At 50.9% G+C, this 26,396-nt stretch overlaps 1 protein-coding gene across 4 annotated transcripts in view; it reads left to right on the plus strand.

Moving 5' to 3' along the window:
• The window catches only part of LOC139254636 (RNA binding protein fox-1 homolog 1-like), a 69,085-nt gene that overhangs the window by 32,038 nt on the left and 10,651 nt on the right, over positions 1-26,396 (plus strand). For 3 of the 4 annotated variants that reach the window (XM_070873753.1, XM_070873751.1, XM_070873752.1), the window contains 3 exons: positions 279-318; positions 5,320-5,381; positions 11,073-11,151. In XM_070873753.1, the coding sequence (XP_070729854.1) occupies positions 279-318; positions 5,320-5,381; positions 11,073-11,151 (181 nt within the window). Of the gene's footprint in view, positions 1-278; positions 319-5,319; positions 5,382-11,072; positions 11,152-14,456; positions 16,073-26,396 lie in introns of those variants that run through there. The other variant, XM_070873754.1, reaches the window with a different exon arrangement.

Consider the following 26,396-nt stretch of genomic DNA (forward strand, 5'->3'; position numbering starts at 1 on the left):
ATGAGGAGGAATTTCTTCTCTCAGAGGGTTGTAAATCTGTGGAACTCGCTGCCTCAGAGAGCTGTGGAAGCTGGGACATTGAATATATTTAAGACAGAGATAGACAGTTTCTTAACTGATAAGGGGGCGGGCAGGGAAGTGGAGCTGGGTCCATGATCGGATCAGCCATGATCATATTCAATGGCGGACCAGGCTCCTGCTCCTATTTCTTTTGTTCTTTTGTTCTAACGATACATTTCTGTAACACTGCTCTGTTCTTGTGTTTCTTTGAATTGCAGAGTTGTGTACCAGGAGGGTTTATACGGGACTGATGTTTACGTAGGTATCCTGCCATTGTGTGCAACGCTGCTGAGAAGTGCTTCACAACTAGTCTTTTATTCTGTGTGTTATTGCTCTCTCTCTCTCTACCTCTGTCTCTCTCTGTCTCTGTCTCTCTCTCTCTGTCTCTCTCTCTCTCCCTCTATCTTTCTCTCTCTCTATCTCTCTCTCCCTCTATCTCTGTCTCTCTCTGTCTCTCTCTCTCTCTGTCTCTCTCTCTCTCCCTCTATCTTTCTCTCTCTCTATCTCTCTCTCTCTCTATCTCTGTCTCTCTCTGTCTCTGTCTCTCTCTGTCTCTCTCCCTCTCCCTCCCTCCCTCTATCTCTGTCTCTCTCTCTCTCTCTCTCTCTCTCCCTGTCTCTCTCTGTCTCTCTCTCTGTCTTCCTCCCACTCTCTCTCTCTCTCTCTCTCTGTCCCTCTCACTCTCTCTCTATCTCTCTCTCTGTCCCTCTCTCTCTCTCTCTCTCTCTCTCTCCCGCTCTTTCTCTCTCTGTGTCTCACCTTGCCACCTACATAAATCGGTGCTCATCTAAAACTCGGCTACCCTGTGTCCTAACTCACACCCAGTCCCACTCACCCATCACCCCCTGTGCTCGCTGACCCCGTGTCCTAACTCACACCCAGTCCCACTCACCCATCACCCCTGTGCTCACTGCCCCGTGTCCTAACTCACACCCAGTCCCACTCACCCATCATCCCCTGTGCTCACTGACCCCGTGTCCGAACTCACACCCAGTCCCACTCACCCATCACCCCCTGTGCTCACTGACCCTGTGTCCTAACTCACACCCAGTCCCACTCACCCATCACCCCCTGTGCTCAATGACCCCGTGTCCTAACTCACACCCAGTCCCACTCACCCATCACCACCTGTGCTCACTGACCCCGTGTCCTAACTCACACCCAGTCCCACTCACCCATCACCCCCTGTGCTCACTGTCCCGTGTCCTAACTCACACCCAGTCCCACTCACCCATCACCCCCTGTGCTCACTGACCCCGTGTCCTAACTCACACCCAGTCCCACTCACCTATCACCCCCTGTGCACCGTGTCCTAACTCACACCCAGTCCCACTCACCCATCACCACCTGTGCTCACTGTCCCCGTGTCCTAACTCACACCCAGTCCCACTCACCCATCACCCCCTGTGCTCACTGTCCCCGTGTCCTAACTCACACCCAGTCTCACTCACCCATCACCCCCTGTGCTCACTGCCCCGTGTCCTAACTCACACCCAGTCCCACTCACCCATCACCCCCTGTGCTCACTGACCCCGTGTCCTAACTCACACCCAGTCCCACTCACCCATCACCCCCTGTGCTCACTGTCCCCGTGTCCTAACTCACACCGAGTCCCACTCACCCATCACCCCCTATGCTCACTGACCCCGTGTCCTAACTCATAACCAGTCCCACTCACCCATCACTCCCTGTGCTCACTGTCCCCGTGTCCTAACTCACACCCAGTCCCACTCACCCATCACCCCCTGTGCTCACTGCCCCGTGTCCTAACTCACACCCAGTCCCACTCACCCATCACCCCCTGTGCTCACTGACCCCGTGTCCTAACTCACACCCAGTCCCACTCACCCATCACCCCCTGTGCTCACTGTCCCCGTGTCCTAAATCACACCCAGTCCCACTCACCCATCACCCCCTGTGCTCACTGACCCCGTGTCCTAACTCACACCCAGTCCCTCTCACCCATCATCCCCTGTGCTCACTGACCAACATTGGCTCTCGGTTTAGCAACGCCTCGATTTGAAAATTCTCATACTTGTTTACAAATCCCTCTATGGCCCCTCGCCCCCTCCCTATCTCTGTAACCTCCTCCAGCCCCTACAATTCTCATCCTCCTGTTCAAATCCCTCCCTCGCCCCAATCCCTATCTCTGTAACCTCCTCCAGCCCCTACAATTCTCATCCTCCTGTTCAAATCCATCCCTCGCCCCCTCCCTATCTCTGTAACCTCCTCCAGTCCCTACAATTCTCATCCTCCTGTTGAAATCCCTCCCTCGCCCCCCTCCCTATCTCTGTAACCTCCTCCAGCCCCTACAGTTATCATGCTCCTGTTCAAATCCCTCCCTCGCCCCCCTCCCTATCTCTGTAACCTCCTCCAGTCCCTACAATTCTCATCCTCCTGTTCAAATCCCTCCCTTGCCCCCCTCCCTTTCTCTGTAACCTCCTCCAGCCCTTACAGTTATCATGCTCCTGTTCAATCCCTCCCTCGCCCCCCTCCCTATCTCAGTAACCTCCTCCAGCCCCTACAGTTATCATGCTGCTGTTCAAATCCCTCCCTCGCCCCCTCCCTATCTCTGTAACCTCCTCAAGCCCCTACAATTCTCATCATCCTGTTCAAATCCCTCCCTTTCCCCCTCCCTATCTCTGCAACCTCCTCCCGCCCCTACAATTCTCATCCTCCTGTTCAAATCCCTCCCTCGCCCCCCTCCCTATCTCTGTAACCTCCTCCAGCCCCTACAATTCTCATCCTCCTCTTCAAATCCCTCCCTCGCCCTCCCTCCCTATCTCTGTAACCTCCTCCAGCCCCTACAATTCTCATCCTCCTCTTCAAATCCCTGCCTCGCCTCCCTCCCTATCTCTGTAACCCCCCCGAGATGTCTGCACTCCTCTAATTCTGCCCTCTTGACCATCCCTGATTATAATCGCTCCACCATCGGTGGCCGTGCCTTCTGTTGCCTGGGCCCCAAGCTCTGGAACTCCCTCCCTAAACCTCTCTACCTCTCTCTCCTCTTTCAAGACACTCCTTAAAACTGACCTCCCTGACCAAGCTTCTGGTCACCTGTCTCTAATATCTCCTTATGTGGCTCGATGTTAAATTTTTTGTCTTATAATACTCCTGTGAACGCTTGCGACATTTCACGACATTAACGATGCGATATAACTGCAGGTGATGGTTGTTCGATTTCACTCCTGTGAAAAGCCTTGGGTTATACATAAATTAATGTTAATCTCTCTATCCCTCCCACTCTGCCTTTCTGCCAATTTGGTCGAGTAGTGCCCTCTCATCGTCTACGAGGTAGGAATTAAAATCCAGGCCAACATCCCCAGCATCGAAGCACTGACCACATTCGACCAGCTCCGCTGGGCGGGGCCACATTGTCCGCACGCCCCCCAGACACCAGACTCCCAAAGCAAGCGCTCTACTCAGAACTCCTTCACGGGCAAACGAGCCAAAGGTGGGCAGAAGTAACGTTACAAGGGACCACCCCTCCCTGATAAAGTGCAACATCCCCACCGACACCTGGGAGTCCCTGGCCCAAAGAACAGTCCGCCTTAAGTGGAGGAAGTGCATCCGGGAGGGCGCTGAGCACCTCGAGTCTCGTCGCCGAGAGCTCGCAGAAAGCAAGCGCAGGCAGCCGAAGGAGCGTGCGGCAAACCAGTCCCACCCTCCCCTTCCCTCAACGTCTGTCTGTCCCACCTGTGACAGGGACTGTGGTTCTCGTATTGGACTGTTCAGTCACCCGAGAACTCATGTTAGAGTGGGAGCAAGTCTTCCTCGATTTAAGAACATAAGAAATAGGAGCAGGAGTGGGCCATTCAGCCCCTCGAACCTGCTCCGCCATTTAATACGATCATGGCTGATCCGATCATGGACCCAGCTCCACTTCCCTGCCCGCCCCCTTATCGGTTAAGGAACTGTCTATCTCCGCCTTAAATATATTCAATGTCCCGGCTTCCACAGCTCTCTGAGGCAGCGAATTCCACAGATTTACACCCCTCTGAGAGAAGAAATTCCTCCTCATCTCAGTTTTAAATGGGCGGCCCCTTATTCTAAGACCATGCCCCCTAGTTCTAGTCTCCCCCATCAGTGGGAACATCCTCTCTGCATCCACCTTGTCGAGCCCCCTCATAATCTGATACGTTTCGATAAGATCACCTCTCATTCTTCTGAATTCCAATGAGTAGAGGCCCAACCTGCTCAACCTTTCTTCACAAGTCAACCCCCTCATCTCCGGAATCAACCGAGTGAACCTTCTCTGAACTGCCTCCAAAGCAAGTATATCCTTTCGTAAATACGGAGAGCAAAACTGCACGCAGTACTCCAGGTGTGGCCTCACCAATACCCTGTATAACTGGAGCAAGACTTCCCTGCTTTTATACTCCATCCCCTTTGCAATAAAGGCCAAGATACCATTGGCCCTTCCTGATCACTTGCTGTACCTGCATACTAACCTTTTGTGTTTCATGTACAAGTAACCCCCAGGTCCCGCTGTACTGCGGCACTTTGCAATCTTTCTCCATTTAAATAATAACTTGCTCTTTGATTTATTTTCTGCCAAACTGCATGACCTCACACTTTCCCACATTATACTCCATCAGCCAAATTTTTGCCCACTCACTGAGCCTGTCTGTGTCCTTTTGCAGATTTTGTGTCCTCCTCACACATTGCTTTTCCTCCCATCTTTGTATCGTCAGCAAACTTGTCTACGTTACACTCGGTCCCTTCTTTCAAGTCGTTAATATAGATTGTAAATAGTTGGGGCCCCAGCACTGATCCCTGTGGCACCCCACTAGTTACTGATTGCCAACCCGAGAATGAGCCATTTATCCAGACTCTCTGTTTTCTGTTAGTCAACCAATCCTGTATCCTTGATAATATATTACCTCCAACCCCGTGAACTTTTATCTTGTGCAGTAACCTTTTATGTGGCAGCTTGGCAAATGCCTTCTGGAAGTCCAAATACACCACATCCACTGGTTCCCCCTTTATCTACCCTGTTCGTTACATCTCCGGAATCAGCCGAGTGAACCTTCTCTGAACCGCCTCCAAACCAAGTGTATCCTTGGCACTTTGCAATCTTTCTCCATTTAAATAATACCTTGCTCTTTGATGTTTTTTGTTCTGCCAAAGTGCGTGACCTCACACTTTCCCACATTATACTCCATCGGCCAAATTTTTTGCCCGCTCACTGAGCCTGTCGGTGTCCTTTTGCAGATTTACAGCTTCTGATTGGTTCTCATCCCTTTTGTTGTATTTCAGGGTGGTTATGCCACGTACAGGGTAGCACAGCCTGCTGCTGCAGCAACAACCTACAGTGACGGGTAAGTATGTCTCCGTCAAACACTGCCCCCTCATGCCAACACGCTGGTGGACCAAATGGTCAGTTGGCCTTTTTTGCGCTGGTCACCAGACCGACACGTTTTGCGTCATCTGCAGCTTTTGAAATGGGGCCCCGTGCACCCAAGTCCAAGTTGGTACTTTATTAGGAGTTGTCGAGCGTTGGGTTGGGTTGGAGAGCTCGTGTTGGAGTGGTCCGTCGAAACGAGGATGACTTGCCACCATGCCATGGAAAGGCTGTGTTCACAGGTGGAAACATAGAAAGTAGGTGCAGGAGCAGGCCATTGGGCCCTTCGAGCCTGCACCGCCATTCAATACGATCATGGCTGATCATTCCCTCAGTACCCCACTCCTGCCTTCTCTCCATACCCCCCTGATCCCTTTAGCTGTAAGGGCCACATCTAACTCCCTTTTGAATATATCCAACGAACTGGCCCTCAACAACTTTCTGTGGTAGAGAATTCCACAGGTTCACCACTCTCTGGGTGAAGAAGTTTCTCCTCATCTCGATCCTAAATGGCCTACCCCTTATCCTTAGACTGTGTCCCCTGGTTCTGGACTTCCCCAACATCGGGAACATTCTTCCTGCATCTAACCTGTCCAGTCCTGTCAGAATTTTATATGTTTCGATGAGATCCCCTTTCATTCTTCTAAACTCCAGTGAATATAAGCCCAGTCGATCCAGTCTTTCTTCATATGTCAGTCCAGCCATCCTGGGAATCAGTCTGGTGAACCTTCGCTGTACTCCCTCAATAGCAAGAATGTCCTTCCTCAGATTAGGAGACCAAAACTGGACACAATATTCCAGGTGAGGCCTCACCAAGGCCCTGTACAACTGCAGTAAGACCTCCCTGCTCCTATACTCAAATCCTCTCGCTATGAAGGCCAACATACCATTTGCCTTCTTCACCGCCTGCTGTACCTGCATGCCAACTTTCAATGACTGATGTCCCATGACACCCAGGTCTCGTTGCACCTCCCCTTTTCCTAATCTGCTGCCATTCAGATAATATTCTGCCTTCCTGTTTTTGCCCCCAAAGTGGATAACCTCACATTTATCCACATTATACTGCATCTGCCATGCATTTGCCCCACTCACCTAACCTGTCCAAGTCACCCTGCAGCCTCTTAGCGTCCTCCTCACAGCTCACACCGCCACCCAGCTTAGTGTCATCTGCAAACTTGGAGATATTACATTCAATTCAATTCCTTTCTAAACAAACGACCTGATGTTCCAGATCCTGAACTACATCCTGAAGGGTGGAAGATGCCTGTGGGTGGATTGTTTTAACGTGGGGTGACCGTTGTACACCAGCCACCACACGGGGCTTGACAGAGCGAGGTCTTGGTCCAGTGGCAAGGGTTGACCAGGACGACTGGAGACCTGCTCTGCTGCACGGGCCTAGTGCGCACAACATACCGCACAGTGTGGGCTGGGCTCGTGCTACCCCTGGGCCCCGAACTCGTCGCTCCTGCTCTCCCTGCCCACGATCCAATCAGCGACCGGGACCTTGATCCAATCACCGATCTGGACCTTGCCAACGTCCCTCTTTGCTGCCATCGCTCTCCTGCAGCAGCTCGCGCTGTCCCTTGCCGTGGAACGCCATCACACAGCCCGAGGTCACCGCTCGCCGCCCCGTTTATGGCCCCGACCTGCGAGCGACCATCGGTGTGGTATACAAACTCACGGTCTACAGGGCTGTAGTGATACCCGCCCTCCTGTATGGCTCAGAGACATGGACCATGTACAGTAGGTATCTCACCCCCAGCACCCAGCTCATGGTCTACAGGGCTGTAGTGATACCCACCTCCTGTATGGCTCAGATACATGGACCATGTACAGTAGATATCTCACCCCCAGCACCGAGCTCATGGTCTACAGGGCTGTAGTGATACCCAGCCTCCTGTATGGCCCAGAGACGTGGACCATGTACAGTAGGTATCTCACCCCCAGCACCCAGCTCATGGTCTACAGGGCTGTAGTGATACCCGCCCTCCTGTATGGCCCAGAGACATGGACCATGTACAGTAGGTATCTCACCCCCAGCACCCAGCTCATGGTCTACAGGGCTGTAGTAATACCCACCCTCCTGTATGGCTCAGAGACATGGACCATGTACAGTAGGTATCTCACCCCCAGCACCCAGCTCATGGTCTACAGGGCTGTAGTGATACCCGCCCTCCTGTATGGCCCAGAGACATGGACCATGTACAGTAGGTATCTCACCCCCACCACCCAGCTCATGGTCTACAGGGCTGTAGTGATACCCACCCACCTGTATGACTCAGAGACATGGACCATGTACAGTAGGTATCTCACCCCCAGCACCCAGCTCATGGTCTACAGGGCTGTAGTAATACCCGCCCTCCTGTATGGCTCAGAGACATGGACCATGTACAGTAGGTATCTCACCCCCAGCACCCAGCTCATGGTCTACAGGGCTGTAGTGATACCCACCCTCCTGTATGGCTCAGAGACATGGACCGTGTACAGTAGACACCTCAAGTCGCTGGAGAAATACCACCAACGCTGTCTCCGCAAGATCCTGCAAATCCCCCGGGAGGACAGACGCACCAACGTTAACGTCCTCGACCAGGCCCAACATCCCCAGCATCGAAGCACTGACCACACTCGACCAGCTCCGCTGGGCGGGGCCACATTGTCCGCACGCACCCCCAGACACGAGACTCCCAAAGTGAGCGCTCGACTCGGAACTCCTTCACGGGCAAGTGAGCCAAAGGTGGGCAGAGGAAACGTTACAAGGGACACACCCCTCCCCTGATAAAGTGCAACATCCCCACTGACACCTGGGAGTCCCTGGCCCAAAGACCAGTCTGCCCCTAAGTGGAGCAAGTGCATCCGGGAGGGCGCTGAGCACCTCGAGTCTCGTCGCCAATTGCGAGCACGCAGAAAGCAAGCGCAGGCAGCGGAAGGAGCGTGCGGCAAACCTGTCCCACCCTCCCCTTCCCTCAATGTCTATCTGTCCCACCTGTGACAGGGACTGTGGCTCTCATATTGGACTGTTCAGCCACCCGAGAACTCGCGTTAGAGTGGGAGCAAGTCTTCCTCGATTCCGGGGGAGTGCCTTTTATGATGACATTTGGAAAGTCACGGATTAATCAGGGACAGTCAGCAAGGCTTTGTTACGGGAAGGTTGTGTCTGACTAAATTGATTGAATTTTTCGAGGAAGTAACCAGGAGGGGCAATGAGGGCAGTGTGTACGATGTAGTGTATGTGGGCTTTAGCAAAGCTTTTGATAAGGTCCCACATGGCAGGCTGGTCATGAAAATAAAAGCCCATGGGATCCAGGGCAAAGTGGCAAGTTGGATCCAAAACTGGCTCAGACGCAGGAAGCAAAGGTTAATGGTTGATGGGTTTTTGTGACTGGAAGGTGTATCCAGTGGGTTTCCGCAGGGCTCAGTGCTGGGTCCCTTGCTTTTTGTGATATACATCAATGATCTAGGCTTGAAGATCGGGGGCATGATTAAGAAGTTTGCAGATGATACAAAAATGGGCTGTGTGGTTGAGAATGAAGAAGAAAGCTGGGGAATGCAGGAAGATATTGATGAACTGGTCAGGTGGGCAGAGCAGGGGCAAATACAGTTCAATCCAGAGACATGTGAGGTAAGGCATATGGGGAGGGCTAACAAGGAAAGGGAATATACATTAAATGGTCGGACACTGAGAAGTGTAGATAAACAGAGAGACCTTGGAGTGCAGGTCCACAGATCCCTGGATGTAGCAGGCCAGGTGGATAAGGTGGTTGAGAAGACACACGAGATACTTGCCTTTATTAGCCGAGGCATGGGATACAAGTGCAGGGAGGTTATGCTTGAACTGTATAAACACTGGTTAGGTCACAGCTGGAGTACTGCGTGTACAGTTCTGGTCACCACATTACAGGAAGGTCGTGATTGCACTGGAGAGGGTGCAGAGGAGATTTACTAGGATGTTGGACTAGAGAGGGTACAGAGGAGATTTACCAGGATGTTGCACCGGAGAGGGTGCAGAGGAGATTTACCAGGATGTTGCACTGGAGAGGGTACAGAGGAGATTTACCAGGATGTTGCACTAGAGAGGGTGCAGAGGAGATTTACCAGGATGTTGCACTGGAGAGGGTGCAGAGGAGATTTACCAGGATGTTGCACTGGAGAGGGTACCGAGGAGACTTACCAGGATGTTGCACTGGAGAGGGTACAGAGGAGACTTACCAGGATGTTGCACTGGAGAGGGTACAGAGGAGAATTACCAGGATGTTGCACAAGAGAGGGTACAGAGGAGATTTACCAGGATGTTGCACTGGAGAGGGTACAGAGGAGATTTACCAGGATGTTGCACTAGAGAGGGTACAGAGGAGATTTACCAGGATGTTGCACTAGAGAGGGTACAGAGGAGATTTACCAGGATGTTGCACTGGAGAGGGTACAGAGGAGATTTACCAGGATGTTGCACTGGAGAGGGTACAGAGGAGATTTACCAGGATGTTGCACTGGAGAGGGTACAGAGGAGATTTACCAGGATGTTGCACTAGAGAGGGTACAGAGGAGATTTACCAGGATGTTGCACTAGAGAGGGTACAGAGGAGATTTACCAGGATGTTGCACTAGAGAGGGTACAGAGGAGATTTACCAGGATGTTGCCTGGACTGGAGAATTTTAGCGATGAGGAAAGATTGGATAGGCTGGGGTTGTTTTCCTTGGAACAGAGGAGGCTGAGGGGAGACCTGATTGAGGTGTATAAAATGATGGGGGGGGTGGATAGAGTGGATAGGACGGACCTGTTTCCCTTGGCAGAGGGGTCAACAACCAGGGGGCATGGATTGAAAGTAATTGGGGGGAGTTTTAGAGGAGAAATGTCTTCACCCAGAGTGGGGTTGGGGGTCTGGGGCACAGTCTGGGACGGAACTCACGGCCTGAAAGGGCGGTCGAGGCAGAAACCCTCACCACGGTTGGCAGGCAGTGCACCTTGAAGTGCCGTATGCTACAGGATTACCACCCTGTCCCCTGGGCATCCTTGTACATGAGTCACTGAAAGTTAACATGCAGGTACAGCAAGATATTCAAAAGCAAATGGCATGTTGGCCTTTACTACAAGAGGATTTGAGTAAAAACGTATACAGGGCCTTGGTGAGACCGCACCTGGAGTATTGTGAGCAGTTTTGGTCTCCTTACCTAAGGAAGGACATTCTTGCCATAGAGGGAGTGCAGCGAAGGTTCACCAGACTGATTCCTGGGATGGGGCAAGGAGAGGTTGAGCAGACGGGGCCGATATTCTCTCGAGTTTCGAAGAACGAGAGGTGATCACATTGAAAGAGACACAATTCTCGACAGGGTAGATGCAGGGAGGATGTTTCCCTGGGCTGGGGAGTCTAGAACCAGGGGGGGGGGTGGGTCACAGTCTCAGGAAAAGTGGTCGGACATCTAGGACTGAGACGGCGGAGGAATTTCTTCACTCAGAGGGTGGTGCATCTCTGGAATTCTCTGCCCCAGAGGCCTGTGGAGCCTCAGACTTTGAGGGTGCTCCAGAGAGATACAGGGGATATCGGGAGCGGGCGGGAACGTGGAGTTGACTTCGAAGGTCAGCCATGATCTCATTGAATGGCGGAGGAGGCTCGAGGGGCCGAGCGGCCGACTCCTGCTCCTAATTCTTACGCTCTTTTGCTCTTGTGTGCAGGTACGGGCGAGTGTTTACCACGGCTGATCCCTATCATCACGCATTAGGCCCCGCTGCGACTTACGGCGTTGGAACAGTGGTGAGTGTCAACCCATCGCAGAATGCAAATAAGTCAGCACAATCGAACAATCGGTTGCATGTGGAATCAATAATGTGAGGCACCCCTATGTTGGGTGTTTAGTAGCATCCTGGCCCTGTTACCGCACGAGCAATCCACAGGACCGGACTAATGTCGGGAAAAATGGGTCCTTTTCCGGTTGGCAAACTGTAACGAGTGGGGTGCCACAGGGATCAGTGTCGGGGCCTCAGCTATTTACAATCTCGATGAACGACACGGCAGGAAGGGGCCGAGTGCAACGTAGCCAAGTTTACCGTTGACACAATGATGGGTGGGAAAGCAATGTGTGAGGAGGACACAAGAAGTCTGCAAAAGAGATCGAGACAGGTAAAGTGAGTGGGCAAAAATCGGGCAGATGGAATATAATGTGGGAAAGTGTGAGGTTATCCACATTGGTGGAAATAATAAAACTGCAAATAGAATTTAAACGGAGAAAGATTGCAAAGTGCCGCAGTACAGCGGGACCTGGGGGTTACTTGTACATGAAACACAAAAGGATAGTATGCAGGTACAGCAAGTGATCAGGAAGGGCCAATGGTATCTTGGCCTTTATTGCAAAGGGGATGGAGTATAAAAGCAGGGAAGTCTTGCTCCAGTTATACAGGGTATTGGTGAGACCACACCTGGAGTACTGCGTGCAGTTTTGCTCTCCGTATTTACGAAAGGATATACTTTGCTTTGGAGGCAGTTCAGAGAAGGTTCACTCGGTTGATTCCAGAGGTGAGGGGGTTGACTTATGAGGAAAGGTTGAGGAGGTTGGGCCTCTACTCATTGGAATTCAGAAGAATGAGAGGTGATCTTATCGAAACGTATCAGATTATGAGGGGGGCTCAACAAGGTGGATGCAGAGAGGATGTTCCCACTGATGGGGGAGACTAGAACTAGGGGGCATGGTCTTAGAATAAGGGGCCGCCCATTTAAAACTGAGATGAGGAGGAATTTCTTCTCTCAGAGGGTTGTAAATCTGTGGAACTCGCTGCCTCAGAGAGCTGTGGAAGCCGGGACATTGAATATATTTAAGACAGAGAGAGACAGTTCCTTAACCGATAAGGGGGCGGGCAGGGAAGTGGAGCTGGGTCCATGATCGGATCAGCCATGATCGTATTAAATGGCGGAGCAGGCTCGAGGGGCCGAATGGCCCACTCCTGCTCCTATTCCTTATGTTCTTAATGTTCCGCGGACGTGAGTTTAAATCCCACTACGGCAGCTGGGGAATTTATCGTCAGTTAATTAAATAAATTGGCAATAAAAATGGTGTGATCAGAAATGGTGATCATGAATTTTCATAAAATTCATCTGGTTCACTAATGTTCTTCGGGGACGGATATCTGCCCGTCTTTATATATCTCGGTCAGGTGGGCAGAAGAGGGGCAAATACAGTTCAATCTGGAGACGTGTGGAGGTCTTGCGTTCGGGGAGGGCTAACAAGGCGAGGGAATACACATTAAATGGTCGGACACTGAGAAGTGTAGAGGAACAGAGAGACCTTGGAGTGCAGGTCCACAGATCCCTGAAGGTAGCAGGCCAGGTGGATAAGGTGGTGAAGAAGGCACACGGAATACTAGCCTTTATTAGCCGAGGCATGGAATACAAGAGCAGGGAGGTTATGCTTGAACTGTACGCAACACTGGTTAGGCCACAGCTAGAGTACTGCGTGTACAGTTCTGGTCACCGCGTTACAGGAAAGATGTGATTGCACGAGAGAGGATGATCGTATTGAATGGCGGAGCAGGCTCGAGGGGCCAAATGGCCTACTACTGCTCCTAATTCTTAGCTTTCTGATATCAATAATCTTCGATATCGATAGTGCATCAATAATTTGTGGCACCCTATATAATCTCTGATGTCCCCTGTATGTATTTTTCTCTCTCAATGTCTCGATAATTGAGCGTACTTCGACTTTCAAAAGGCTTTTGACAAGGTCCCACACAAGAGATTGATGTGCAAAATCAAAGCACATGGTATTGGGGGTAATCTACTGACGTGGATAGAGAACTGGTTGGCAGACAGGAAGCAGAGAGTCGGGATAAACGGGTCCTTTTCAGAATGGCAGGCAGTGACTAGTGGGGTACCGCAGGGCTCAGTGCTGGGACCCCAGCTATTTACAATATACATTAATGATTTAGATGATGGAATTGAAGGTAATATCTCTAAGTTTGCAGATGACACTAAGCTGGGTGGCAGTGTGAGCTGTGAGGAGGATGCTAAGAGGCTGCAGGGTGACTTGGACAGGTTAGGTGAGTGGGCAAATGCATGGCAGATGCAGTATAATGTAGATAAATGTGCGGTTATCCACTTTAGTGGCAAAAACAGGAAGGCAGATTATTATCTGAATGGTGACAGATTAGGAAAAGGGGAGGTGCAAAGAGACCTGGGTGTCATGGTACATCAGTCATTGAAAGTTGGCATGCAGGTACAGCAGGCGGTGAAGAAGGCAAATGGTATGTTGGCCTTCATAGCGAGAGGATTTGACTATAGGAGCAGGGAGGTCTTACTGCAGTTGTACAGGTCCTTGGTGAGGCCACACCTGGAATATTGTGTTCAGTTTTGGTCTCCTAATCTGAGGAAGGACATTCTTGCTATTGAGGGAGTGCAGCGAAGGTTCACCAGACTGATTCCCAGGATGGTGGGACTGACATATGAAGAAAGACTGGATCGACTAGGCTTATATTCACTGGAATTTAGAAGGATGAGAGGGGATCTCATAGAAACATATAAAATTCTGACGGGACTGGACAGGTTAGACGCCGGAAGAATGTTCCCGATGTTGGGGAAGTCCAGAACCAGGGCTCACAGTCTAAGGATAAGGGGTAAGCCATTTACGACCGAGATGAGGAGAAACTCCTTCACTCAGAGAATTGTGAACCTGTGGAATTCTCTACCACAGAAAGTTGTTGGGGGCCAGTTCGTTGGATATATTCAAAAGGGAGTTAGATGTGGCCCTTACGGCTAAAGGGATCAGGGGTGTATGGAGAGAAGGCAGGAGTGGGGTACTGAGGGAATGATCAGCCATGATCATATTGAATGGTGGTGCAGGCTCGAAGGGCCCAATGGTGGGGAAGGCTCGAAGGGCCCAATGGCGCGGCAGGCTCGAAGGGCCCAATGGTGGGGAAGGCTTGAAGGGCCCAATGGTGGGGCAGGCTCGAAGGGCCCAATGGCGCGGCAGGCTCGAAGGGCCCAATGGCCTGCTCCTGCACCTATTTTCTGTGTTTCTATGTTTCTATGATAACAGCAGCTGATCTGTGCTTATCTCTGTCTGATTCCAGGCCAGCCTGTATAGAGGAGGATATAACCGATTCACTCCGTACTAAGCACCCTTTTACCTGCTGACGTCCGTGAGGTGGAGGGGTTGTGGGGGCAAGGGTGGGGAGGGGTGAGAGACTCCCCAAACCATTACTGCACTCGCTGACTAACTTAAATTCCCTCCCCTTTGTGGGGTGATATGTGCCTTGGAGGTTATTTTGCTGTGCAAATCCGTAACTGCTTGGATTGAGGGTATCACCAGCCGTTGACTTGTTGACTTGGACTTGAGGAAGCTCCCTTGGATGCAGGCCGGGGTGCTACGGGTAGTGTTTGCTCCACCTTCTTAACCGTCTCATGAATGTTTAACCGCGAGCGGGAGTCACGATTAGTATTTATATTAACACTTAAGCGAGAACCTTGCGTTTCAGATTTGTGAAGAATTGCCTTGACTGTAAGAGACGGGGCCAATCATGCAGAATTCTTGACAGGGGCTTTGTGGGTGTTGAAAGCAGGTTCCTACTCCTGGGCTTGGCGTGTGTTGCAGAACCTGCAAGCTCACTAGCTAAAAGCACATCCTTCTGGGCATTTTACGGTGCATGTCATTGGTTGTGTTTCCCTCCCAAATCTCGCTTTCTGCTTTCAAAGTTCTCTCTGTCTCCCAGCTCCAATCTTGACCAACGACAGAGGACATTACAGCACAGAAACACGAGAACATAAGAAATAGGAGCAGGAGTCATCCGATACGGCCCCTCGAGCCTGCTCCGCCATTTAATACGATCATGGACTCAGCTCCACTTCCCTGCCCGCTCCCCTTATCCCCTTATCATTTAAGAAACTGTGTCTATCTCCGTCTTAAACATATTCAATGTCCCAGCCAGCACAGCTCTTTCCAGGCGCAGGAGCTTTCGCAGGGCAAGATATGGGTAAATCCCGCAATCTTGCCCTTGCGGACGTCCTCGCTCCCGAGGTGCGCGACATCTGTCAAGCCGGCAGCGTGACAGATCGGAAAAGCCGATTTTCCGCCCATTTTTCTGCGCATCCGCAATTCTCTGCGTCCGCGCATTTTTCTGCGCATCCGCATTTTTCTGCGCATCCGCATTTTTCTGCGCATGCACATTTTTCTGTGCACGCACTTTTTTCTGCGCATCCGCATTTTTTTGCTTTTGCACATTTTTCTGTGCACGCACATTTCTCTGCGCATCCGCATTTTTCTGCGCACGCACATTTTTCTGCGCATGCACATTTTTCTGCGCATCCGCATGTTTCTGCGCATGCACATTTTTCCGTGCACGCACTTTTTTCTGGGCACCCGCATTTTTCTGTGCATGCACATTTTTCTGCGCATGCACATTTTTCTGCGCATTCGCGTTGCGAGCTGAAAATGGTCTTTTCCGATGCCTTCCCGGGTCCGTCGACACTCCGTACGGACCCCGCGGAGGCCGCGATTCCCACGCCAACGTCTCATTGACTTATAAAACCGTGCCAAAAACCAGTCGGAAGGAACATGTCTGTTCAACATCTGCCTCGGGCTCCTCTTCCTCTCCCTGCTGTTCTGCACTGGCTCCGATGTTTCCTTTGATGTGATGGTTTGTGCATGTAGACTAAGATTAATAATAAAGTTTCATGGGTTTGTACACTACTGTGCATGGACTGGTTGCATTTTTCTGTAACTTTCCTCTTTGCACGAACACCGCGGCCATACTTATGTCCGCCACTCCGCCTGCTCCAGGTGTCTCCTGCTACATGCATTCTCATATTTCTGTTTGATTCACTGTGTGTTTCTGCATTATCTGTCCTGTCATTCGATTTGCACCACGCGCGGGGGACCTGATAAAGTAATATAATCGCGTGCTCTCTCTCACAATCTCCCGTTCCTCTCTTTAACGTGTGTCCCTTGTGCGCTCGCCTTCCCCTCTGACTCTCACGCAGTCGGAGCCGCTTTCCTTCCCGGGACTTTGCGATTGGCAAAACGGCGTGCACCCGTTTGCGAAACGGGACGGAATACGCTCGCACATCCCAGGCCCGCGAGTTCCCCCCCCCCCCCCCCCGTGTTGCGGGTGCATGTCGGCTGCCAAATAAGCCGTGGTTTATCGGGGCGAAGGAGCAGCGAGAGAATGTGGAGGGATGCGATCGGGGGATGGCGGAGAGCGAGGGGGGGGGGGGGGGCCCGGGAGGGGCGCGAGCTCGGGGGGCCCGGGAGAGGCGAGGGCCCCGGGGCAGCAGGGGCCAGCCCACGCCGCGATACGTGTGCGCCCCGGGTCCGTGCAAGATCCCGCGAATTCCCCCGGGGAGCACAGGCGCACAGGCCAACATCCCCCGGCACTGGAGCGCTGACCACGCTCGACCGGGCCACATAGTTCGCATGCCGGTTGCGAGGCTCCCGAAGCAAGGGCCTTGCGCGCGCGCTCTGTTCGCGGCAAACGCGCCAAAGGCGGGCAGCGGGAAACGTTGCGAGGGGCGCCCTCAAAGCCTCCCCGGTAACATGCGACATCACCACCCGAGGTGGAGAAAGTGCTTCAGGGAGGGCGTTGAGCTCTCCGGGTCTCGACGCAAAGAGCGTGACGAGGCCAACGGCAGGCAGCGGAAAGGAGCGCGCGGCAAGCCAGCCGCGACCGACCCCTTCCCACCTGTGACAGGGTCTGTGGCTCTGGCATCGGACTGTTCAGCCACCAACGAACTGACTTTGGGAGTGGAAGCAAGTCTTCCTCGATTCCGAGGGTTTGTCTATGATGGATGAAGACGGGTCCGTGCGGCAGGGCTGGTCTCCAGTCGCCTTGGTCAACCCTTGCCACTGGACCAAGACCTGGCTCGGTCAAGCCCCGTGTGCTGGCTGGTGTACAACGGCCAACCCACGTTAAAACAATCCACCCACAGGCATCTCCCACCCTTCAGGATACAGGTCAGGATCCGGAATATCGGCTCCGTCATTGAACTCATCCCTTTGGGGTGGGACCGAGTCATCCTCGCTTCGAGGGACTACCTAAGATGGTGACGTATCCCTGTGTTCCAGGCGGATTTCTGCTGACAAGCCAGCCGTGGCTAGTTCGATCGGTGTTCGTTTGCCACGGGCACGTCGGACTTGACGAATTGAAAGCGCCTCTGGGAATTTATTGTGTTGGCTAGAAGTTCGTTGGGTTATCATAAGAAGCAAAGACATAGGAGCAGGAGTGGGCCATTCGGCCCCTCGAGCCTGCTCCACCATTTAATACGATCATGGCTGATCCGATCATGGACCCAGCTCCACTTCCCTGCCCGCCCCCTTATCGGTTAAGGAACTGTCTATCCCTGTCTTAAATATATTCAATGTCCCGGCTTCCACAGCTCTCTGAGGCAGCGAATTCCACAGATTTACAACCCTCTGAGAGAAGAAATTCCTCCTCATCTCAGTTTTAAATGGGCGGCCCCTTATTCTAAGACCATGCCCCCTAGTTCTAGTCTCCCCCATCAGTGGGAACATCCTTTCTGCATCCACCTTGTCGAGCCCCCTCATAATCTGATACGTTTCGATAAGATCACCTCTCATTCTTCTGAACTCCAATGAGTAGAGGCCCAACCTGCTCAACCTTTCCTCATAAGTCAACCCCCTCATCCCCGGAATCAACCGAGTGAACCTTCTCTGAACTGCCTCCAAAGCAAAGTATATCCTTTCGTAAATACGGAGAGCAAAACTGTGCACGCAGTACTCCAGGTGTGGCCTCACCAATACCCTGTATAACTGGAGCAAGACTTCCCTGCTTTTATACTCCATCCCCTTTGCAATAAAGGCCAAGATACCATTGGCCCTTCCTGATCACTTGCTGTACCTGCATACTATCCTTTTGTGTTTCATGTACAAGTAACCCCCAGGTCCCGCTGTACTGCGGCACTTTGCAATCTTTCTCCATTTAAATAATAACTTGCTCTTTGAAGAAATCCCTCCTCAACTCAGTTTTAAATGGGCGGCCCCTTATTCTAAGACCATGCCCCCTAGTTCTAGTCTCCCCCCATCAGTGGAAACATAAGCTTGGACATCCCAGACCAGTTAAGTTTTCCCTGTGTTATAGGTGACTGCTGTCTAATAAGCCGTGGTTAATTCGATCAGTGTCGACTTGTCAAGGGCGCGTCGTGCTTGACGAATTGAAATCATGTCTGGGAATTTATTGTAGGAAATTCGGTAGGTTATCACTTCCTGTTACGCCTCGGGTCATTACGCTAAGGGTTTAGTTTGTCATCATCATAGGCAGTCCCTGGGAATCGAGGAAGACTTGCTCCCACTCTAACACGAGTTCTCGGGTGACTGAACAGTCCAATACGAGAGCCACAGACCCTGTCACAGGTGGGACAGATAGACGTTGAGGGAAGGGGAGGGTGGGACTGGTTTGCCGCACGCTCCTTCCGCTGCCTGCGCTTGGTCTCTGCACGCTCTCGGCGACGAGACTCGAGGTGCTCAGCGCCCTCCCGGATGCACTTCCTCCACTTAGGGCGGACTGGTCTTTGGGCCAGGGACTCCCAGGTGTCGGTGGGGATGTTGCACTTTATCAGGGAGGGGTGTCCCTTGTAACGTTTCCTCTGCCCACCTTTGGCTCGTTTGCCCGTGAAGGAGTTCCGAGTAGAGCGCTTGCTTTGGGAGTCTCGTGTCTGGGGGGACATGCGGACAATGTGGCCCCGCCCAGTGGAGCTGGTCGAGTGTGGTCAGTGCTTCGATGCTGGGGATGTTGGCCTGGTCGAGGACACTAACGTTGGTGCGTCTGTCCTCCCGGGGGATTTGCAGGATCTTGCGGAGACAGCGTTGGTGGTATTTCTCCAGCGACTTGAGGTGTCTACTGTGTATGGTCCACTTATGCAACATCTTCGGCCCTTCCCTTTAAGCGAGGACTGCGCTCTGCCAATATAACGCCTTGCTCTCGGACTTTAGCGCCCTAAGAGACGTGGTCAGCTCTTGAACGAGCGCTCCTCCTCTCTCCTGGAGCGCTCAAACCCGAATATCACTGGGGGAGAGAAAGAATAGTGACTGCTGCAAGTTTTTCCAACTTTTCAAAAGTTAATGCCCCCACCGGGGCGCTAATGAATTTCTCGTCCATGGACTTTCGAAGGATGTTTGATGGATGGACACAGTGGAGGCTTGTAAGGGTAAATGTAGGAACGGGAGTCGTCCATTCAGTCGCTTGAGCATGGTTCCACCATTCAATGAGATCATGGCTGACCTGTGACCTAACCCCATACACCCACCTTGGCTCCATGGCCATTGACACACTGACCGAACAAACTTTCAACACCGGTCCTAAACGCTCCCAATTGACCATCACGGTCCAGAGATTTAGACTTTTGAGGGAGAGAGTTCCACATTTACATAAGAGCATCAGAATTGGGAGCAGGAGTCGGCCATTCGGCCCCTCGAGCCTGCTCCGCCATCCAATAAGATCATGGCCGACCTTCGAACTCAACTCGACCTTCCCGCCCGATCTCCAGATCCCTCGATTCCCTCAATGTCCAGCAATCTATCAACTTCAGCCTTGAATATACTCAAAGACTGAGCCTCCACTGTCCTCTGGGGTGGGGACTTTGAAATATTCACCCCCCCCTCAGAGCGAAGAAATTCCTCCCCACCTCAGTCCTAAATGGCCGACCCCTTATCCTGAGTCTGTGCGAGCCCTGGTTCTAGACTCCCCAGCCCAGGGAAAGCATCCTCCCCGAATATTTCTCCCCGCGTCTACCCTGTCAATCATAGCACCAGAGACATTTACAGCACGGAAGGAGGCCATTTCGGCCCATCTTGTCCGCGCCGGCCGACAAAGAGCTACCCAGCCTAATTCCACTTTCCTGATCTCCGTCCAGAGCCCTTTGGGCTACGGCACGTCGAGTGCTCTGTTAATCTCCTTCAGAATCTTCATTGTTTCTGGTGCGTGATTGTGGAATTAACACGGTATATGTCAGTCTCTGCTTCTGTGTGAGTGAGGGTCTTATTAACAACAGAACCGAAGAAATAGGGGCAGGAGTGGGCCATTCGGCCCCTCGAGTCTGCTCCGCCATTCAATACGATCATGGCTGATCCGATCATGGACCCAGCTCCACTTCCCTGCCCGCCCCCTTATCGGTTAAGAAACTGTCTATCTCTGTCTTAAATATATTCAATGTCCCGCCTTCCACAGCTCTCTGAGGCAGCGAGTTCCACAGATTTACAACCCTCTGAGAGAAGAAATTCCTCCTCATCTCAGTTTTAAATGGGCGGCCCCTTATTCTAAGACCATGCCCCCTAGTTCCAGTCTCCCCCATCAGTGGGAACATCCTCTCTGCATCCACCTTGTCGAGCCCCCCTCATAATCTGATACGTTTCGATAAGATCACCTCTCATTCTTCTGAACTCCAATGAGTAGAGGCCCAACCTCCTCAACCTTTCCTCATAAGTCAACCCCCTCATCTCCGGAATCAACCGAGTGAACCTTCTCTGAACTGCCTCCAAAGCAAAGTATATCCTTTCGTAAATACGGAGAGCAAAGCTGCACGCAGTACTCCAGGTGTGGCCTCACCAATACCCTGTATATCTGTAGCAAGACTTCTCTGCTGTTATGCTCCTTAAACTGGTTCCCGGTCCAACACCACCTCGAGTTTAAAATCCCCATCCTTGTATTAAAATCCCGCCAGGGGACCTTGCGCCCCCTCCCTATCTCTTTAACCCCCTTCAGCCTTACAACCCTCCGAAAAATGTGCGATATTAACTGCTTGCCCTCCCCCCCCCCACCGATTTTAATCGCTCCACCATCGGTGGCCGTGCCTTCAGCTGCCCAGGTCATAAGCTCTGGAATTCCCTCCCTAAACCTCTCCACCTCTCTCTCCACCATTAAGACGCTGGTTTAAGCCTACCTCTATCAAAATAGAAAATAGGTGCAGGAGCAGGCCATTGGACCCTTCGAGCCTGCCCCACCATTCAATTTGATCATGGCTGATCATTCCCTCAGTACCCCACTCCTGCCTTCTCTCCACACCCCCTGATCCCTTTAGCCGTAAGGGCCACATCTAACTCCCTTTTGAATATATCCAACGAACTGGCCCTCAACAACTTTCTGTGGTAGAGAATTCCACAGGTTCAAAATTCTCTGAGTGAAGAAGTTTCTCCTCATCTCGGTCCCAAATGGCTGACCCCTTATTCTTAGACTGTGAGCCCTGGTTCTGGACTTCCCCAACATCGGGAACATTCTTCCTGCATCTAACCTGTCCAGTCCTGTCAGAATTTTATACGTTTCAATGAGATCCCCTCTCATCCTTCTAAATTCCAGTGTATAAAGGCCCAGTTGATCCAGTCTCTCCTCATATGTCAGTCCAGCCATCCCTGGAATCAGTCTGGTGAACCTTCGCTGCACTCCCTCAACAGCAAGAATGTCCTTCCTCAGATTAGGAGACCAAAACTGTACACAATATTCCAGGTGTGGCCTCACCAAGGCCCTGTACAACTGCAGTAAGACCTCCCTGCTCCTATACTCAAATCCTCTCGCTATGAAGGCCAACATACCATTTGCCTTCTTCACCGCCTGCTGTACCTGCATGCCAACATTCAATGGCTGATGAATCATGACTCCCAGGTCTCGTTGCACCGCCCCTTTTCCAAATCTGTCACCATTCAGATAATATTCTGCCTTTCTGATTTTGCCCCCAAAGTGGATAACCTCACATTTATCCACATTATACTGCATCTGCCATGCATTTGCCCACTCACCTAACCTGTCCAAGTCAATCTGCAGCCTCTTAGCATCCTCCACACAGCTCACTCTGCCACCCAGTTTAATGTCATCTGCAAACTTGGAGATATTACATTCAATTCCTTCATCTGAATCGTTAATGTATATTGTAAATAGCTGGGATCCCAGCACTGAGCCCTGTGACACTCCACTAGTCACTGCCCGCCATTCTGAAAAGGACCTGTTGATCCCGACTCTCTGCTTCCTGTCTGCCAACCAGTTCTCTATCCACATCAGTACATTACCCCCAATACCATGTGCTTTAATTTTGCACATCAATCTCTTGTGTGGAATCTTGTCAAAAGCCTTTTGAAAGTCCAAATACATCACATCCACTGGTTCTCCCTTGTCCACTCTGCTAGTTACATCCTCAAAAAATTCCAGAAGATTCGTCAAGCATGATTTCCCTTTCATAAATCCACGCTGACTTGGACCGATCCTATCACTGCTTTCTAAATGCGCTGCTATTTCATCCTTAATGATTGATTCCAACATTTTCCCCACGACTGATGTCAGGCTAACTGGTCTATAATTACCCGCTTTCCCTCTCCCTCCCTTTTTTAAAAGTGGTGTTACATTAGCTACCCTCCAGTCCATAGGAACTGATCCAGAGTCGATAGATTGTTGGAAAATGATCACCAATGAATCTACTATTTCTAGGGCCACTTCCTAAAGTACTCTGGGATGCAGACTATCAGGCCCCGGGGATTTATCGGACTTCAATCCCATCAATTTCCCTAACACAATTTCCCGACTAATAAGGATATCCTTCAGTTCCTCCTTCTCACTAGACCCACTGTCCCCCAGTATATTCGGAATGTTACTTGTGTCTTCCTTTGTGAAGACAGAACCGAAGTATTGGTTCAATTGGTCTGCTATTTCTTTGTTCCCCATTATAAATTCAACTGAATGTGACTGCAAGAGACCTCCGTTTGTCTTCACTAATCTTTTTCTCTTGACATATTTATAGAAGCTTTTGCAGTCAGTTTTTATGTTCCCTGCAAGCTTCCTCTCGTACTCTATTTTCCCCCTCCAAATTAAACCCTTTGTCCTCCTCTGTTGAATTATAAATTTCTCCCAGTCCTCAGGGTTGCTGCTTTTTCTGGCCAATTTATCCGCCTCTTCCTTGGCTTTAACACTATCCTTAATTTCCCTTGTCAGCCACGGTTGAGTCACCTTCCCCATTTTATTTTTACTGCTGACAGGGATGTACGATTGCTGAAGTTCATCCATGTGATCTTTAAATATTTGCCATTATTTATCCACTGTTAACCCTTTAAGTATCCTTTGCCAGTCTATTCGAGCTAATTCACACCTCATACCGTCGAAGTTACCTTTCCTTAAGCTCAGGACCCTAGTTTCCGAATTAACTGTTTCATTCTCCATCCTAATAAAGAATTCTACCATATTATGGTCACTCTTCCCCAATGGGCCTCGCACAACAAGATTGCTAATTAGTCCCTTTCTCATTACACATCACCCAGTCTAGGATGGCCTGCTCTCCAGTTGGTTCCTCGACATATTGGTCTAGAAAACCATCCCTAATACACTCCAGGAAATCCTCCTCCACCGCATTGCTACCAGTTTGGTTAGCCCAATCTATATGTAGATGAAAGTCAATCCAATCTTTCTTCATATGTCAGTCCTGCCAACCCGGGAATCAGTCTGGTGAACCTTCGCTGCACTCCCTCAATAGCAAGAATGTCCTTCCTCAGATTAGGAGACCAAAACTGTACACAATATTCCAGGTGTGGCCTCACCAAGGCCCTGTACAACTGCAGTAAGACCTCCCTGCTCCTATACTCAAATCCTCTCACTATGAAGGCCAACATACCATTTGCCTTCTTCACCGCCTGCTGTACCTGCATGCCAACTTTCAATGACTGATGTACCATGACACCCAGGTCTCGTTGCACCTCCCCTTTCCCTAATCTCTCACCATTCAGATAATATTCTGCCTTCCTGCTTTTGCCCCCAAAGTGGATAACCTCACATTTATCCACATTATACTGTATCTGCCATACATTTGCCCACTCACCTAACCTGTCCAAGTCACCCTGCAGCCTCTTAGCATCCTCCTCACAGCTCACACCGCCACCCAGCTTAGTGTCATCTGCAAACTTGGAGATATTACATTCAATTCCTTCGTCTAAATCATTAATGTATATTGTAAAGAGCTTGGGCCCCAGCACTGAGACCTGTGGCACTCCACTAGTCACTGCCTGCCATTCTGAAAAGGACCCGTTTATCCCGACTCTCTGCTTCCTGTCTGCCGACCAGTTCTCTATCCACGTCAGTACATTACCCCCAATACCATGTGCTTTAATTTTGCACACCAATCTCTTGTGCGGAACCTTGTCAAAAGCCTTTTGAAAGTCCAAATACACCACATCCACTGGTTCTCCCTGGTCCACTCTACTAGTTACATCCTCAAAAAATTCCAGAAGATTTGCCAAGCATGATTTCCCTTTCATAAACCGATGCTGACTTGGACCGATCCTGTCACTGCTTTCCAAATGCGCTACTATTTCATCCTTTATAATTGATTCCAACATTTTCCCCACTACTGATGTCAGGCTATAATTCCCTGTTTTCTCTCTCCCTCCTTTCTTAATGCTTTTGCACTTTGGCACTTTTTCCCACGTTAAATCTAACTTCGTGTGGTTTCCTCGCTGTCTCTGTACTCTCTTCCCTTTGGGATTAGGTCGGGTATACGGCACAGAAACAGCCCATTTGGCCCAACCAGTCCGTGCTGGCGTGTATGCTCCAGTCAAGCCTCCTCCCGTCTTTCCTCGTCTAAATCTATCTGTTCCCTTCTCCCTCATAGGCTTGTCGAGCCCGCCCGCCCTCCCCTGTTAAACGCATCGATAATATTCGCCTCAACCTCTCCCTGTGGTCGCGAGTTGCACATTCTTACCACCATAACATAGCAACATAAGGAATAGGAGCAGGAGTGAGCCATTCGGCCCCTCGAGCCTGCTCCGCCATTTAATACGATCATGGCTGATCTGATCATGGACTCAGCTCCACTTCCCTGCCCGCCCACTTAGCCCCTTATCACTCAAAAATCTGTCTATCTTTGCCTTATATCTATTCAATGTCCCGGCTTCCACAGTTCTCTGAGGCAGCGAATTCCACAGATTCACCAGAAGAAATTCCTCCTCATCTCAGTTTTAAAAGGGCGACCCCTTATTCTGAGACCATGCCCCCTAGTTCTAGTCTCCCCCATCAGTGGAAACATCCTCTCTGCATCCACCTTGTCGAGCCCCCTCAGAATCTTACACGTTTCAATAAGATCGCCTCTCATTCTTCTGAATTCCAATGAGTAGAGGCCCAACCTGCTCAACCTTTCCTCATAAGACAACCCCTTCATCCCCGGAATCAACCGAGTGAACCTTCTCTGAACTGCCTTCACTCTCTGGGTAAAGAAGTTTCTCCTGAATTCTCTGTTGGGTTTCTGGGTGACTGTCTTATATTGATGGTCTCTCATTATACTCTTCCCCATAAGTGGGAACGTTCTCTCTGTATCCAATCGATCAAAACCTTCCATCGTTTCAAACACCTCGATTAGGTCACGCCTCAAGAGGAAAGAGACCCGGCCTGTTCATCCTTTCCTGATATGTACACCCTCGCATTACTGGTATCGTCCTTGTAAATCTTCTCTGCGTCCTCTCCAGTGTCTCAATATCCTTTTTATGGTGACCAGAACTGTGCACAGTGCTCCAAGTGTGGTCTAACCCAGGTATATGGAGACCAGAACTGTTCACAGTGCTCCAAGTGTGGTCTAACCCAGGTATATAGAGACCAGAACTGTGCACGGTGCTCCAAGTGTGGTCTAACCGAGGTATATAGAGACCAGAACTGTTCACAGTGCTCCAAGTGTGGTCTAACCGAGGTATATGGAGACCAGAACTGTGCACGGTGTTCCAAGTGTGGTCTAACCGAGGTATATGGAGACCAGAACTGTGCACAGTGCTCCAAGTGTGGTCTAACCAGGTATATAGAGACCAGAACTGTGCACGGTGCTCCAAGTGTGGTCTAATCCAGGTATATAGAGACCAGAACTGTGCACAGTGCTCCAAGTGTGGTCTAACCCAGGTATATGGAGACCAGAACTGTGCACAGTGCTCCAAGTGTGGTCTAACCCAGGTTCGCTACTGGTTTAGCACTCAATTAATTTATTTAATTGCAGTGAGAATCCAGCTGTAACTGTCTATAATTTCAGTTCGTTTGGTACAATCTTCCTTCTTT

This window comes from Pristiophorus japonicus, unplaced genomic scaffold (genome assembly GCF_044704955.1).
Source record: "Pristiophorus japonicus isolate sPriJap1 unplaced genomic scaffold, sPriJap1.hap1 HAP1_SCAFFOLD_560, whole genome shotgun sequence".
NCBI classification, from domain to species: domain Eukaryota; kingdom Metazoa; phylum Chordata; class Chondrichthyes; family Pristiophoridae; genus Pristiophorus; species Pristiophorus japonicus.